Consider the following 15946-nt stretch of genomic DNA (forward strand, 5'->3'; position numbering starts at 1 on the left):
AAAAAAAAAGTCCCGTTTCCTCCTCAGAATGGGGGCCAGAGCCCAGGAAGAACAAGCAGAGGGCGAACCGAGGGCGCCAGAGGAGCCAAGGAGGCATTCCGGGTGCGTACAGCAGGTGCTTCATAAATGCTGGTCCCCTTCCCTGGCAAAGCAGAAAGCAGGCTGGGAGGTCAGAAAGAGGAGGACGTGGTGGGGGGGGGGGGGGGGAGTCTGAGGGTGGAGGCCGAGGCCAGGCCTCCTGGTGGCTGCCCCGCCCCTGGGGCCCAGCCCACCCTCCAGCTGCCCGCCCCGAGCCGGGACCCGGGACCGGGGACAAGGGCGCTTTGTCCTGGGCCTGGCGCGGCCTGGGGACGGGAGGGGGGGCGGCATGGGGGACGGGGGGGGGAGCTGCTGTGTCTTGGGGGGGCTCTGAGTCGCTGTCGGTCTCTGCGCCCCCCACTCTCCGGTGCGCGTCCCTCTGCGTCCCCGGGTCCCGCCGCCCTCCCCCCCCCACCCCCCCCGCGGTTCGAAGCCCCTATTCGGGTCTCTGTTTCACCCGCTCTGGGGCTCCCCCCACCCCCGCCCCGGTCTCGGTCTGTCGCTCAGGCTCTGGGAGGGAGGACCCGGGCCTGACCTGCCGGGATCTGAGGCGGAGGGGTGAGGAGAGAAAGGAGGAGCCGAGGGGAGCGAGAGAGTGAGGACAGAACAGCTTTATTGAGCAGAAACCACCGCGGACGGCCTGGCGGCCTCCGTCGAAAGCTGGGGTGGGGTTGGCACGGGGGGAACCAGGCGGACGGGAGACAGACAGAGGGACGGGGGGAGGCGGGAGGCGGGAGGCAAGACACAGAAAGAGGGAGAGACTGAGGCCAGGAGAAGTAGGGGGGAGGGACGGAGAGGCGGGCGAGGAGAGAGACAGGGGTGGGAGTAAGAGAGCTGGAGAGAGATGGAAAGAGGGAGAGAGACGGAAGGAAGAGGAGCGAGCAGGGGAGAGGCTAGGGCGGCAGGCAGAGATGTAGAAACGGGGGAGGCGGAGGGATACGGAGCGAGAGGGAGACGGAGAAGGACGCGGTGAGGCAGGGGAGAGAGAGACACGGAGAGAAGGGGGCAGGCGGGGAGAGACGGGGACGGAGAGTAAGAGACGGGGAGGAGAGAGAGAGAGAAAGAATGGGCCGAGCCGCTGGGCAGACGGCGGGGAAGTCGAGGAAGGAGCCCGGTCCCTCTCACCTGGCGTCGGCGGCGGCCGCCCCCCAGGCCCGCGTGGACAATTTAAGGGGCGCCCTGGGGGCGGGACCACCCCCCTACACACACCTTATCTGGTCAGCCCCCGGCTCCGAGAGCTAAATCGGGCCTCAGCTGTCAGCACTGGGGTGCGCGGGGACAGCTGTCACCCCACCCTGCACCTGTCGCGTGACTGCAGCCTCGCCCCTGCGGGTTGGCGGGGCACGCCCCCAACGGGGGGCCTGGGACCCTGGGGAGCCCCTCACTCCCAACCCCGGCGGAGCTCTGGGACCAGCCTGGGTCCTGCCTGGTACCCGGGAGCAGGGGTTCCCCCCCAGCAGGTGGGGCTAGTGAGGGGGGGTCGTGCATTCTGCAGGGGGAGTGGGGACGGCAAGCCCTGTGCAGAGCGCAGGAGGGGGAGCGCTCGAGGGGTGAGAGCAGGAGGGGAGGGGGCCCGGACCCCGCCCCCTCCCCCTTTGTCAGGTCCCACCCCGAGCTGCAGCTCCGGCTCCTTGCTCGGACCATATTAGGCCTTGGCTGGGAAGGCACCTGGGGAAGTCACTCAGGCCCAGAATAGAAACACTCAGGGAGTCCCGCCAGGCTGTCTGGGACCAGGGGACACTGGCAGGCACAGAGGGTAGGGGGGTGGGGTGGGGGGAAGATAGGGGACCCAGGAGGCAGAGCCTGAGAGAGACCAAGAGAGGGACACAAAGGGAGAGACAGGGAGTCAGAGACCCAGGTGTGGGAAAGGCAGAGACCAGGCATGGCAGATGTGGGGGCTGCCCCCAAAGTTGGGGTGTTCCAGGACCCCAACAGTTGCTAATATGCTCTTTGACTTTGTGCTTTACAAGTTCCCCTTTGACCTCCAGAAGTCTTGGAACCAGAACTGGCCAAGTCCACATCTCAGCGTCACAGCTGGCTTCACGAGCACGAGCACCTGCTCTATCTGCACCCCACCTTCTTTCTGGTGTCAGGGTTTAGCTTGTGTCCTTGCGAGATATTTGCTGTCCGGAAGGAACCCAACCTGAAGTGGAGTCAGGGACCCAGGCCCCAAACAGAGGCCCACCTGCCTCTCCCCGCCCATGGCCTCCCTATGTCTCTTGGTCCCCCATTTCTGCCCACCCCGAAAAAAAGAGGCCCTGCCCTATCTGCTTCCCTCCCCAGGCTCACATACACTCTTCCAGACCCCTGAAGCCATCTCCAGAGCCCCTGACCAGCCCCCCCGCCCCCGCCACCCCACCCCCACCATATCATCTGATCTGTCACATCCTTTACATCCCACTGAACCACTCTTTATCTGTTGGGGTGGCCCCACTGTCCTGGGATCCCCTGGCCAGACCCCTGAATGCCCCCCTCATTCCCCCTTGCCTTTGCCTCCACAGCCCAGCAGAGCAGAGCTGCCTGGACTGTGTCCCTCCTCTCTCTCCCCAGGGACCAGCTCTAGCCTCCATCCTCTCCCATCCGGCCTCCTCCCAGGGCTCCCTGCCCCAGGCTGTCCCCACACTGCTCCCCCCACCCCAGGGGGATTTCTGAACTGACTTGTCACTGCCCTGGTGGCCCCCACCTGCTGTCCCGGACAAGGTCCAGCCCTCAGGCCCCCCCTTGGAGGCCCTGTGGCCTGGGTCCTGGCAGGGACCCACCCTCATCCCTAGTCACCTGGTCAGTGAGTAGCGGTTGCCCCCCTTGAATTCCAGAGCTCATTCAGAGTTGTTTCCCATTCTGGAATGGCCCCCTTCCTTCCCACACTGGCCCTTTGGAGAGCCCCCTTCAGCCTTCTGGAGCCAGTCCCCCATCTTCCTCTAGCCCCCTGGAGGTCCCTCTTAAAGCCCCTTGAACTGGGGCTTCCTGTCTTTGTGTCTTCCTCCCAGCCTGAGGGCGAGTGCCTGGCTTTAGCTGTGTAGACCAGATCCAGAGGTGGGGGCCAGGGGAGCCCTGTGAATGGCCAACCGGACAAGGAAGCTGCAGCAAGCGGATGGATGGCCCTGGGGAGGGGCCACAGAACAGGAGGGGTCTCGCTCAGGTGAGAATGTGGAGAGAAGACACCAAATGGGTGCCTGTCCTCCTCCTGCTCAAATCCCTGAGGGTTGGTCTTCCCCCTTTGTCACCTCCTCCCCCCACCCTGCCCCACCAGCCTCACTCCAGCCACAGCAGCCTCCCCAGGGCCTTTGCACTGATTGTTCCCTCAGCCTGGAATGCCTTTCCTCCCCACTTCCCCTGCTTCAGCTGTGGCTCCAACTGCCCTTATGAATCTACCTGTGCTGTGCGGGCTCCTGTGGCTGCTCTGGTAAAATTAGTGGCTTAAAACAGCACACATGCATTTGTTTCCACTTGCGGAGGAGAGAAGTCCAATGAGCCTCACTGGGCTGGAGTCAGGGTGTCAGTCTGATTCCTGACCCACTTTAGCCCCTAGGGGTGCCTCTGTGTCCCTGCTCTGGCCCTTGGCGTCTTCAAAGCTGCTCACCACGTAGCATCTCTGACTTGCTTCCTTCGCCAGGTTTCCTACGGACTCTCCTTTCCTGCTTCCTCCTCCGCCTTTCAGGACCCTCAGATGGCATCCTCCCTCCCCCCATAACATGGGATCATTTCCCAGTTTCAAGGCCAGTGGATGAACAAGCTTGGTTGCCCTCCACCTCCTAACAGAACACAGTGGCAGCTTCCGGGGGTCATGGCGTGGCCATCTCTTGGACAACTGATGGAGCAGAATCAAGAATCCAGAAAGAAACTTGCTTTCTCCCCTGCCCTTATCCCACCAAACACCCTGGATCGCACCTATTTGCTCCTGGTTTCTGCCTGCCAATGGCTCATGAGGGCAGGGACTCCTGCTATTTTCTCCTGTGGCCCTGATGAAGAAACTGAGGCCCAGAGAGGTGGGTGACTCACCAGACCTGGTGGAGAGCCAGCACGTGACCTCCCAGGCTCTAGTCTCAATGCCCAGCTGGCTAGCGGGGGCCCCCTCCCCACCCCTCTCCAGGAGCCCCTGGAGGGAAGGGCCCCCCAGGCAGATGCAGGCCAGGCCGGGAGCAAATGAGCAGATTTATTGAGGCAGCAGTGGCATCAGGGAGCAGGGGGTTTGTAAGGGGGCTGGGGCCTCCACGGGGTCCATGAGGTGCGGGCCTAGCCCTTTCCCAGCACGCAGGGGCCAGATCTGGACGCGTAGAGACTGCACGGCAGGTGGCCCACTTCTTGCCTCTGCTGGGTCAGACCGTCCGCAGCCAGCAGCCCTTCTCTTCCACCTCCTTGGTCACCACCAGCAGCACCTCACACAGGCCCTGGGCCAGGGCAGCTGCCAGGAAGGCCCTGGGCAGAGAGATGAGGAGACTGAGGCCCAGGAGCCTGGGCGTTGCCTCCTGGGGAGTGGAGAGCCAGTGCCAAGCCCTAGCCCCAGAGTCGCCTCCCCCTCACCTGACACCATCCTCGTCCCCCAGGGCCTCGGGTGCCCGCAGTTTGGAGTCCAGGTTGTAGTAGACGCCATCCACCTGGCGGAGGGCCACCCAGTGCCGCCGGCGCAGTGGCAGGGACAGCAGCCCCAGGGACATGGGTGAGGGCAGGTTCAGGATCAGTCCCAGTACCTGGGACAGGGCCAGCTGGGACAGGGGCCTGTGTGGGTAGAGTGGGGACACAGCCGTCAGTGTCCTGTGCTCACCCACTGGCCCAGGGGTACTGAACTCGTGGGAGCCAGGCTGGCATGACAGCAGGAGCCCCCTAGGCCTGCCCAAGGACTGTCTTCGCTCAGCAATACTATTTCCTTTCACTCACCCATGCACCCAAATCTCCCACCCATCTAGTGACCACCCCCCTCAACTACCCAACTATCGTACACCCAAACATCATTCATCTACTGATGTAACTGATCAGCCAGCCAGCCACCAGCTCAACAACTTACCCACCATCCTCCAACACCTCATCCAGTCTTTAGCCATCCACCTGTCCATCTGTCCATCCATCCCTCCAACTATCCAACCACCTATTAGCTATCCATTGCCTATCAATTATCCATCCTTTATTAACTCATCCACTTCGTCAGCCAACCACCACCTCCTCAACACATCCAATTACCCATTTACCATCCACCTCATTACCAGATTACCGTCTACCTATCCACTATCCGTCCATCGGCTCATCCTATTGTCCGTCCCGTCATCCCACTCATCTTTGTACCATCTCCCAACCCTTTGGCTGGCCATCCATCCATCATCCACCCATGCAAACCTTCCACTCATTGTACCCCTTCCTTCTCACCTCCTATCCACCCACCCTCTGCTTTATCTCACACCGATATTGTCACACCGCACCGATGACCGATATTGTCACTGTGCCAGGCTCAGCACACATGACGCAGTGCTTGGGGTCCCACCTCCTTCTGTCCCACCACACGGTGGCCAGGCCCAGCCCCTGCAGGGCTGCCATGATCACGTTGACATCATAGTTGCCGGTGCCGAGGAGGCTGCGATGGGGATTCAGCCGGGAGTCTGGGGCCAACCTGGTCAGGGGATGGTCAGAGCTTGAGCTGGGGGGTCCCTGAAAAGGTCTTGCCCTCCCTACAAAGCAGGAGAGTCCCAGGGACCTTGAATCACCCAGCCTTTGGACTCTTCCCTTTGCTCAACACCATGGCTCATCAGCCCCAAGCCTGATCCCACCATCCCCAAGTCTCTCTGCCCTGTCCTATAGCCACATTTCCCCATGCAGGCCTTGTCCTCCCTGACCTGAAGCCTCATCTGGTCTCCCACCTCTCCTCCAGCCATCCCCCAGCTCAGGAGGCCCACCTTGCCACTATTTGTCTCTCTGGGTCCTGCCTTCTCTGAACAGTGGCACCTTTGTTCTTTCTCTTGGCCCTTGGTGGGCAGGAGGAGGGGGAGGGGCAGGGGCTGGAGAGGGAAAGTCTGTGTATTATTTTCCTGCATATCTGTTTGCCCGACCTCCCTCAGGGCAGGGCCTATACTGGACTCATCTCTGGGCCTCCAGCATGGCCTCGGCATCCAAGAGTTGATGGACCCTGTTGTGAATGGCAGAGGAGATGAATAAATTCTATAACAATTGGTCTGAGGGGCTGGGACTCTGCCTGAGGATGCTGGAGGGTCCATGGGAGGGCTGTAAGCAAGAGTGAGGAAGACAGGATCATCTCTGGGTGGAGCCTCATGTGGGTTACTGAAGGAGGAGGGATCCAGGAGATGACAGGCTTGGGGTGGGACCAAGGCTGTGGGGACAGAGAGGAGACAAGGCAGAGCGGGAATAGAGGAGCGATGTTTGAAATGTTGCATGGTGAGGAGGAACATTCCTGGCTGCCAAGAGAAGGAAGCCGTGCCAGAAGGAAAAAAACAGCCTGTGCAAAGGGCCAGAGGCATCATAGCAGGGCTCATCCGGGGACTGGGGAGGACTGTGGTTTGGGGGGTGCAGTGAGCTAAGAAGCTGCAGAGGAAGGTGGGGACCCACAGCATGCAGGGCCTGGGGTATTAGGCTGCAGGACTTGGGACTTCTCCCAGGGCTGCTGAGGAGCGGTGTGAGGGCTGTGAGCAGAGGAGGGCGGGGTTGGCACTGTGTATAGTGTGGACAGGCGGGGAAAATCCAGAAGCTGGGAGGCTGGAGGGGATGTGAGGATGAGGATCCAGATAAGGGAAGGTGAGGTCTGAGCTGGGGCAGTGGCGTGGCCGTGGTGAAGGGCAGGTGTGGGCAGCAACATCTCCATGTCCCAGGCTCAGGGTTCCCCAGGTGGGTGTTGGAAGGCCCGGGGCTCTGTCCCTGCCTTGCTGTGAGACCTGGTTGGGTCGCTCTGCTCCCGAACCCTGCTTCTCCAGGGGTTAGGGCGGGTGACGGTCACCTCTTGCAGATCTCATCGGCAGCCTCCTGGCTAAAGAGCTGCTGCTGCAGGACGTTGTTAAGGGCGTGGACGGCACACAGCTCCAGGCGTTGCCGTTCGTGATAAACGGAGGGCGGGCTCGGCTGTGCTCCTGGGGCCTGGGACATGCCGTCCTCGGCTCCTGCTTGGGGGCGAGGGAAGAAGGTACTTGGGGGCCCGGGATCTGGAGGCCCAACCTGCCAGCAGGTCTGGGGGGGCACTGCCATTGAAGTGGGGGCTCAGGGCAGCCCAAGGGGACACTGGGCCGCTGACCCTGGCTCCCCAGGCCTTCTCCTGGCAACGGGGTACCTCCCTCCCCTATTGCTAGGAAAAGGGCTCTCCTACTCACCTAGCAACAGAGGGCTACCCCTGCCACATCCCTAAGTGAAAGGGATGGTGGTCACCGAGCAAACCCCCTCCCCTGTCCCTAGGTAACGGGGTCCTTCTCTGGTTCCATAGCAACAGACGACCCCCTCCCCAACTAGGTAACAAGCCTCTCTGGTTTCTTAGCAATAGAGAAATCCTCTCCCCTGTTTCTAGGTAACAGGGTCTCCTCCAGTCGCCTAGCAACAGAAGACTCCCCTCCCCTATCACAAACAACAGGGTTTTCTGCGCCTGTCTCTCGGCAACAGGACCCCCCTCCCAGGACACCAAGGAACAGAGCCTTTCCCCCCGACCCATACCCCAACCGCGGCGCTCGCCCGTTGCCTGGCAACGCCCCTCACCCCTCCTGCCTCTCTGCTCCCCGAAACCAGGGGTTCCCGCATCCCCCTGGGCGGCGGCTGTGGGTTCCGACCGCGGGGCGGGCAACACCGCGCTGTGACTGGCCAGGCCGGACGCACACAGCTCCCAGCGGCCCCCGCGTGCCTGACTACAGGTTCCGGCGGCCCCCGCGAGGCCCTTCGGCTTGGATCGGAACTTCCGGGGAGCTTGGCTCGGAAGTCCACTGTAGCCGGGAGGACGCAGAACTGCAATTCGGTCGCTGCGACGAATCCCGGAAATATGCCCTACAGGGCCCTTCCTCTTTGCGTGCAGGGGCCACGCCCCCTGATGCTCAGAGGATTCTGGGAAATGTAGTGTGTAGGCTCTCGCGAGAGCTCCCGGGAGTGTGACTCCCACAGGTGCTCATCCTCCATGGTGGCACCAAGCCTAGTGTGAAGTCGCCGCGTGACGTCACAGAAGGGAACCAAGGGACCAGAGACAACGGACCATGCAGGGAGAGGAGCCTCCAGTGTTTACTGAGACAGCGGGGAGGCCCGGGATGGGGACGTAAATGAGACGAAGATGTCCACCAGGGAAGGAGGCGGCTTCTCAGCAGAGATGGATCCCTGGCCTGGAGGGGAGCTGGCAGCAGCCTGCGGGGGGGAGATACAGGGAATAAAAGGCTGGGACCGCGCGATGAGGAGAGTCAGACACCTGCTGGGAGGGACCGACCCGGGTGGGGGAGGAGACACACAGGGAGAAGGGTGGTGGGATCCCAGCGAGAGGCAGAGAAGGGAGGTTCCTACAGGGATGGGTCTCTCAAGAGTCAAAGCCGGGGAGGAGAAAGTGAAGGAGACACAGACATAAAGATCAGTCAACTAGAGACCATATCAGACCCGCAGACCCAGACCAGCCGGGACCTGGGCTCTGCCGATCGCAGAGCCGGGGCCTGGGGAGAGGGGCCGCAGGGGCGCACCCAGGAGGCTGCGCCAGAAGGCGGTAACGGTGGCCGAGCCCGTGACGGCGCCTGGCTCAGCGGGATTCTCTCTGTGGGTGTGCACAGCAAAGCTTCGGCCCGAGGGGCCCGGGGGGCCGCTCAGCTCCACGTCCACCACGTGCATGTCTGTGAGGCTGGGGCAAGCAGGGTGGTGAGCCTGGCTGGCCTGCCCCCCCCCTCCCCCGACCCTCCCACACACCTTAGCTCACCTGAGATCAGCCACAAGCACCCCGACCACGTGGTCAAAACCCAGGCTGGGGGCGGCCAGTGCAGCGGCCGCCATGGTGTTGGAGTTGCGAGGGGCCAAGGGGCAGAGCCCACGGACAGGACCTTCGTAGAGCACTGTGCGAGGCCCTCCGCTGGGCACTGCAGCCAGCCGTCCCTCGAGCCGGAAGCCATCGGGGTGCGTGGCCATGGTGACACGAAGACTCTGGAAGTGACAGCCAGGGTGACGGGGCCGGGGTCTCTGGAGGCCCCCTCTGGTTTGCCCGGGATCCCGGCGGGTCCTCACCTGGAGGCCCCCTGCTGCGTCCAGTCTGGCGATGTCCTCAGTGCCCCACAGGGCCCCCCGGGCCACGAACACGGCATGGTGCCAGCGATGTGAGGCCTCTCGCAGCTGCTGCTCTGTGGCCTGGTCAGCCAGGGCTGAGGGGGACCCCACCTGGGGTGGATGGAGGTGGGGGGGTTGCTGAGGTCAGGGGATGATTCCCACTGTAGGGTAGGGTGGGGCCGAGGCAGGCTGGGCAGGGCTCACCAGGAGGTTGGCGTAACGCAGGATTTTTGCCCCAGATTCCTGGATTATTTTGGGATGGGCCACTTCCACCACAAGGTCAGGGTGCCTGGGGGAGGGGAGAGATGGGGGAGGGCCTTGGAGAGGCATTGCAACTCCCCTCCTCAGACTCTCTCAGAGCCTCTGGAGGCCCGTTGCTCTTCACCCTGTTCTGAGGGGAAGCAGGATGGTTTGTCCTGTCTCCCGTTTGGCCCAGAGAGGGTAAGGGACGTGCCTGGGGTCACAGCACCTGAGGGAGGCCAGAACAGGAGCTTCAGGGAGCCCCAGCCTTTCATGGGGAGATCACTGACCTCTCCCCGAGAGCAGCGAGGTTCTGGAGCTGCAGGGCAGGGGGCACGCTTCCTGCCATTCGTCCTGGGTCTCGATTCCAGACAAAAACAAGTTCTAGGCCCAGTTCTGGTCCCTGAGTCAGCAGGTGAGAAACAAGGGACTGTCCTGGGGGGAGGGAGGAAGATTCAGTGAGAGAGGGACAGGGACCCAGAAGGAGGGGGACCCAGAGATATGGAGGCAGAGACCCAGAGGGAGGGGGACAGGGACCTGAAGGAAAGGGATAGGGACCCAGGGGAGGGGGACAAGGGCCTGGGGGAGGGCTAATCAGAAAGATGGGGGCAGAGACCCAGAGGGAGGGGGACAGGGACCCATGGGGAGGAGGACAGGGACTCAGAAATACCGGAGCTGAGGGAGGGTACACTGACCCAGGTGGGGTGGGGTGGGAGGGACACAGAAGCTTAGGTAGAGGGCAGAGAATCAGAAAGGGGGAAGAGGGACCCAGAGAGGGGGATGGGGCCCCATGGTGGGAAGTGGACGGTGCTCAGGCAGACACAGGGGCAGAGCCAGGGTGCCGATAAAGACCCCTGCCCCCTTTCCTAGAGGAAAGTACGTGTGTGGTGGGCGAAGAGTTTTGGGGGCTTCAGGAAGAGGCCAGGGGAAGAGGCCCCAGAGGTGGGGGACTCACCAAGGCGGCCGTAGCCCACCACCCCTACCCTCCTCGGGACCCTGTCAAGAGCCATGTCCTGGAATCTGGTGGCCAGCTCTCAGCTGCTCACTGCCCCCTCCCCTCCAGGCCTGGGCAGTGGCTGATCTTTGGACATTTGACCCTTGATCCTCTCCAGAGCCTCCCTTCCCCACAGTGGCTCAGTGGAGAGGGTGGGGGTCGGCTGGGTGGGGGTGGGAGTGAGGATCCTGGGGCGGTAGGCACGATGCCTTGGGAGTCCAGGGCTCCGCGTGGCCTCCACTGTACCCAGCCCCTTCCTTCCCTGCATTCTACCCTCCTCCCTTCCTGCTGATGTGGAAAATTTCCTCTGCAGTCCCCAGCCCCCCTTTCTGGCCAGCCAGGTTGTCATGGAAACTGCATCCTGCTTGGGGTGGGGGTAGAGAGGGTTGGGAGCCAGGGAGAAGAGCTGCTGATGGGGTCTCAGGGCTCCCAGTCTGTCCCTTGCTCCTGGGTTTCTGGTCCCTGCCCTCAGGCCTGCTACGCAAACCCCAACCCCATGCCTAGGTACCCGTGTTTCTTGTCAACGTTCCTCCTCCATCTTTTCCTCCCTTGGTTCTGTCCCCGACTCTTTTGCTCCCTCCCATCTCTGTCTCTGGGCCTCTCCCTGGACCTCCAGTCCTCCAGCCCCGCCCCGCCTTCTCTGGGCCGGCTGCCATTCTGTCCCCAGCTGGGCCAGGCCCCGCATCTCCTCCCCACCCCACGTTCCCCGGGAGGCCTGGCCTGGTGGCGCCCCACAGGCAGAACAGAGCTGGAGCCCGGCTCATCCCAGCTCTGTTGCTGCAACCCACCCCCTCGTCCCCAGTCCAGCTAATCCCAGCTCTGTTGCTGCACGCACCCCCTACCCCCGAGTCTGTCTCCAGTCTGGTTGCCCCTCTGTTCACCTGACTTCTCACCTTTCATCTACTCCTCTCGCAACTACAATGCTACCCCCCCAATACTGAGCTCTCACTCCCACAGTCCGCCCCCTCTCCCCACCTCCCACTGACTAAGGAGAAGTCCGTGGGGCCTGCGGAGGCCCTGAGGTCCCCCCAAATGAGGCCCAGCCACTAGCCCCTGCAGGTGCCTGGCATCGGAGATGGCGATGGAGGCTGCGGCAGCAGTGCGGCTCCCTGCCCCCAGCCACCACCTGGTACCCGCTGCAGTATTGCCATGGCAACCAGGATCGCAGTGAAAGAGGATGGGAGAGAAAGAGCATGAAAGGGAGCGACAGGGAGCCAGGCTCCAAGAGTCCCAGGTCGACAAGTGGGAGCAGACAGTCGCAGGCAGACAGGGCCGGAGACCCCAGATGACCATCGCAGGGGCAGGCAACTGTCGCCGGCGCCTAAGGGAAGAAAGTGCTTTAGTAGGAGTCCCACGTCGAGAGATAAGACGCTGTGGTGTGTACACAGCCAGAGAAGGGGGCACAGAGCGCACATGACCCAGGCCTGCTGAGTATGGGGCCCCAGTCCTGTCCGTGGGCCCCATCTGCCGGGAGCAGCGCCTCATCCCCAGCACCCTGCACTTCCATCTGGCTGTGCGGGGCTAGACAACACAAGACTGCGGCCCTGGCACCTCCCACCAGCAGCTGCCCTTCCTGCTGTCCCCTCGACCCCAGGGGTTCCTTCCACCTGCTGGCTCCTGTCCCTCCCAGGGCTCTGTGGGAGCCCCTGCGCCTCTGAGTTACAGCACCACCCTCTCCCACTCCCATCCCTCTGCCTCTGAGCGAGTCTGATGGAAGTGCAGCCTTCAGCCCAGCTGGCAGGCCCAGCAGCCAGGAGCACCTCACGCCCTTGCCCTTCCCTGTGCAGCCTGACCCCTTCCTCCCGGCAGGGGCTTGTGGGTTTGCAGAGGGGTCGGCAACGCTCCGGTTTGGCTCCATTGTGGATTGACTCGTGTCCCTTAAAAAGATGTGTTGAGGTCCTGACCTCCAGGACCCGTGAATGTGATCCTATTGGGAAACAGGGTCTTTCAGATGAGCAAGTTAGGAGGTCCTGCTGCAGCAGGGTGGGCCCTGGTCCCGTGTGGCCGATGTCCTTCATTAAAAGGGAATTTGGACAGAGACATGGAGGGTGCGCTCAAGGAAGACTGGAGTGTAGCTGAGCTAGAAGAGGCAGCAAGGATCCTCCCCTACGGGCTCCAGGGGGAGCACGCCCCGCCCACACCTCCTGGACTCCGAACTGAGAGTCACCCAGCCGTGGAACCGTGGAACCGGGGGTGGGGGTGGGGGTGGGGTGGTCATGAGTGGGCGGGGGAGGGGGGGGGGACAAGGCCAAGGGGCCCAGTACATCCGGGTGCGCTGGGTGCCTGAGTCCGTCTCCGGGGCTTCTGAGGTCAAGGGTGAGGGACCTAAGGGCCCCCAGAGGTGTTGACCCCCCTGACCCTCCGGGTGGGGCCCCTGACACTTGACTTCTCCAACCTCGTTGTGCCCCAGGCCGGTATTCACTCTGTTTTCTCTGTCCTCCATGCTTTCATGACCCAAAAAAAATTTTTTTTTACTTTTTCCGTGTTTTTTTTTTAAAGTAATTACAGAGCAGGTAGTCGTTGACGCAAACCTCCCTTCAGTATCAAAAGAGTCTGTGGGGCAGGTGAGAGCCAGGGGTGGAAGGAGGGGAAGGGCAGGGGGTCTGGAGGCTCTGACCGCGCGTCTGTCTCTTCAGTTTCGAGGGCGGAGGGGCGGGAGGGGGGACAGGCGTCAAACTGCAAAAAATGAACCGTAAAAGGAGGGTTGTTGGGGATGAGGGGAAAGGACACCCCCCAAAAAGCTCCTCTCTCCCCCGGAAGGCGGAGGGCCGGGAAGGGTCGTTTGAGAGCGCGAGGAGGAAAAGCGGAGGGTTCCAGCCACTTCTCCTGAATCCGGCATCCCCCTCCCTGCGCCTGGGATGGGGGCGTGGGGGGGGGCGGCCGAACCATGGAGGCTCGCGTCCGGGAGCCCCGCCCTGTCCTCGCGGGGGTGCGCCGCCCTGGGGTCCATACGCGGGCGGGGCTGCGGCCCCTCCGGCCCCCACCTGCCCCGCGCGGTCCGAGGGCGAGGCCAGGGCTGTGGGGAGGGTCCCAGAGGGGCCCGGGTCCCCGGGGGCGCGCCCCCTGCCCCCCACCCCGCCCGGCGGCTTCAGATCTGCGTCTCTTGCACATTCTCCTTGGAGCCACTCTTGAAGAGCAGAGGTTCGTGGATGGAGTTGAGCCCCGGGGGGCCCTTGCCCCCGCAGCCCCCGCCGCTGGGGTTGCCGCTGTAGTGCGCCTTGAAGGCGGCCGCCACGTAGTGGTGGTGGTTGAGGTGGTCGCGCTCCAGGGCGGGCAGGGCCAGGTGACTGTCCCCGCCCACGCCCCCCCCACCGGCCACTGCAGCGGCGGCGGCCACAGACACAGCCGAGGCGGCAGGCAGCTCGTCCTCCACGTTGATGATCTCCACGGTGCGCGTGGGCCCGTGGTGCTTGTGGAGCTGGTGCTGCTTGCGCAGCTTGTAGAAGGCCACGAGCATCACGGCAGCCATGAACGTGATGGCCACGAAGCAGCCGATGATGATCTTGGTGGTCTTCATGACGTCGTCCAGGTCCTTGAGGGCGTTCTCCGTCACGTCCGTGATGGGCACCGTGAACGCCTTCTCCGTGGGCCGCGAGGAGCGTGGGGCGGGCGCCGTAGTGGACGACGAGGCAGGGCCTGCGGCGTCCCCTGGCCGGCCCCCGCCCCAGACGCCGTCCGTGGTGGGCCCGGGTGGCTCCTTCTCCGTCCCCCGCGGCTGCAGGGTCTCCTCTCCGGGCTGCGTCTCCAGGGTCTCCACGGTGACGGTGGTAAAGTAGGTGTAGCCGCCGCCCCCACCGCCTCCCGGGCTGCCCCCGCTGCCCCCTGGGCCCCCGCTGCCGCCTCCAGGGCCACCGCCGCCAGCCGCCACGGGGTCCACGGCTGACACGTTGAGCGTGGCCGAGGCGGTGGTGTTGCCCGCGGAGTTCGTCACCATGCACGTGTACTGGCCCGTGTCCTGCACCGTGACATTGGTGAAGTTGAGTGTGCCATCGTGTAGGACTGAGATGCGCACACGGTAGGAGCCGTGGGTCATGAGGGTGCCATTGGGCGTCAGCCAGTTGACGGAGGTCATGGAGGTGCCCGTGCGACACTTGAGCTCCGCGGCCATGCCCTCTGTGACATTCAGGTCCGTGGGCGGCTCCACGATGACCGGCGCATAGCAGGTGAAGTGCGACTGGTCCAGCTCCCCGATGTAGCGGCCCTTGAGGCCGGCTGGCGCGTGGCAGCGGGCGCAGCACGTTGTATTGCTGGGCACTGTCTCCTTGAGCCACCAGCTCAGCCAGAGCACGTCGCAGTTGCAGTGCCAGGGGTTGTGGTTGAGGTGGACGCGCTCCAGGCGGTGCAGGGGTGTGAAGAGGTCGTGGGGCAGCGACATCAGGTTGTTGTGGGACAGGTTGAGCTCCTCCAGCGACTTGAGGTCATCGAAGGCATTGCGCTCAATGGTGGCCACCTGGGCGTGCATGAGCCACAGCTTGCGCAGGCTGGTGAGGCCCTGGAAGGAGCCCGGGCGGATCAGGTCCAGCCGGTTGCCTGACAGCTCCAGCTCCTCCAGGCGCACCAGGGCTGTCAGGTTAGGGATGTCCTTGAGGTTGCACATGCCCAGGTTGAGGTAGCGCAGGTTGACCAGGCCCTCGAAGGCCGCCTCCGAGATGTACTCCAGCCGTTTGAGCTCGCCCAGGTCGAGGCGCCGCAGCGAGGGCACGCGGTTGAAGGCGTATGAGGGGATGCTCTCGATGGGGTTGTTGCGTAGCCAGAGCTCCCGCAGCTTGGACAGGTACTCAAAGGCCTGCGTGGGCACTGTCGTGAGCCGGTTGTCGAACAGCTCTAGCGTGTTGAGGCTGGGCAGCCCGTTGAAGGCGCCCACCTCGATCTTGCGCACCAGGTTCTTGCTCAGCTGCAGGATCTCCAGGTGTCGCAGGTGCTTGAACGTGTCTGTCCGGATCACCTGGGGTGGGGGAGGGGAGACAGGCGAGAGTGAGGACCTGTGGGTAATCATCAGAGAGGGGCGCCACCACCAGGCCAGCCCCCTGTCCCTCCTAGTGGTGGGGCGGGGGAGTGGAAGACCGGAAGATCATGTTGGGTAACAGTTTGATGGTTTCTGACAAGGCTAAACACACCATTTACACGCATCACACACCGTTACACACGGCCTGGCCAACCCACTCCTGACTATTTCCCCGAGGGACAGGAGAGCAGATGTCCCTCCAAGGTTGCCTGATGGGTGCCCCTGGCAGCCGTGCTCCTAACAGCCTAACTGGAAACAACCCAAATGTCTGTCATCCGGGGAACAGCCAAACACGATGGCTCCTGAAAAGGAAGCAGCTATGGATACACATGGCGAATCTCATGGGGGGGGGCGGGTATCGTGTTGAATAAGAGAAGCCAGACACAAAGGAGGGCCTATGGTAGGGTCCCATTGGTTCCACATTCTGT

General features: G+C 63.1%; 3 protein-coding genes and 1 long non-coding RNA gene across 12 annotated transcripts in view; 1 reads left to right on the forward strand and 3 right to left on the reverse strand.

The window, feature by feature from the left end:
- The first annotated feature begins 2819 nt into the window (after positions 1–2819).
- LOC112931211 (uncharacterized) lies at positions 2820–6233 on the forward strand. Its single transcript, XR_012001465.1, has 2 exons — positions 2820–3217; positions 3692–6233. It is a non-coding gene; the product is annotated as an uncharacterized lncRNA (long non-coding RNA).
- Positions 4212–8101, reverse strand: JOSD2 (Josephin domain containing 2). 7 transcript variants are annotated; one of them, XM_072757403.1, is made up of 6 exons: positions 7714–8101; positions 7013–7175; positions 5961–6062; positions 5552–5677; positions 4600–4794; positions 4212–4494 (listed from the first exon to the last, which is right to left on the reverse strand). In XM_072757403.1, the coding sequence occupies exons 2-6, from the start codon at positions 7156–7158 to the stop codon at positions 4395–4397; spliced, it is 669 nt and encodes a 222-aa protein (XP_072613504.1). In that variant the 5' UTR covers positions 7159–7175; positions 7714–8101; the 3' UTR covers positions 4212–4394. The 7 variants fall into 7 exon arrangements, with proteins under 7 accessions (XP_072613504.1, XP_072613496.1, XP_072613491.1 ...); XM_072757395.1 differs by having other exon boundaries at positions 7756–7884; XM_072757390.1 differs by having other exon boundaries at positions 7013–7172; positions 7756–7881.
- A 131-nt stretch (positions 8102–8232) lies between these two features.
- Positions 8233–10637, reverse strand: ASPDH (aspartate dehydrogenase domain containing). Its single transcript, XM_026013757.2, has 7 exons — positions 10475–10637; positions 9810–9954; positions 9484–9568; positions 9241–9390; positions 8939–9159; positions 8709–8863; positions 8233–8385 (listed from the first exon to the last, which is right to left on the reverse strand). Exons 1-7 carry the CDS (start codon positions 10527–10529, stop codon positions 8342–8344), a joined length of 855 nt encoding a protein of 284 aa, XP_025869542.2. The 5' UTR covers positions 10530–10637; the 3' UTR covers positions 8233–8341.
- Positions 10638–13100: 2463 nt separating this feature from the next.
- Positions 13101–15946, reverse strand: part of LRRC4B (leucine rich repeat containing 4B) — a 38686-nt gene continuing 35840 nt past the window's right edge. For all 3 annotated transcript variants that reach the window (XM_026014149.2, XM_072757380.1, XM_026014146.2), the window contains one exon: positions 13101–15458. In XM_026014149.2, the coding sequence (XP_025869934.1) occupies positions 13602–15458 (1857 nt within the window). In that variant the 3' untranslated portion in view covers positions 13101–13601. The remainder of the gene's footprint in view (positions 15459–15946) is intronic.

This window comes from Vulpes vulpes, chromosome 1, assembly GCF_048418805.1.
Source record: "Vulpes vulpes isolate BD-2025 chromosome 1, VulVul3, whole genome shotgun sequence".
NCBI lineage: Eukaryota > Metazoa > Chordata > Mammalia > Carnivora > Canidae > Vulpes > Vulpes vulpes.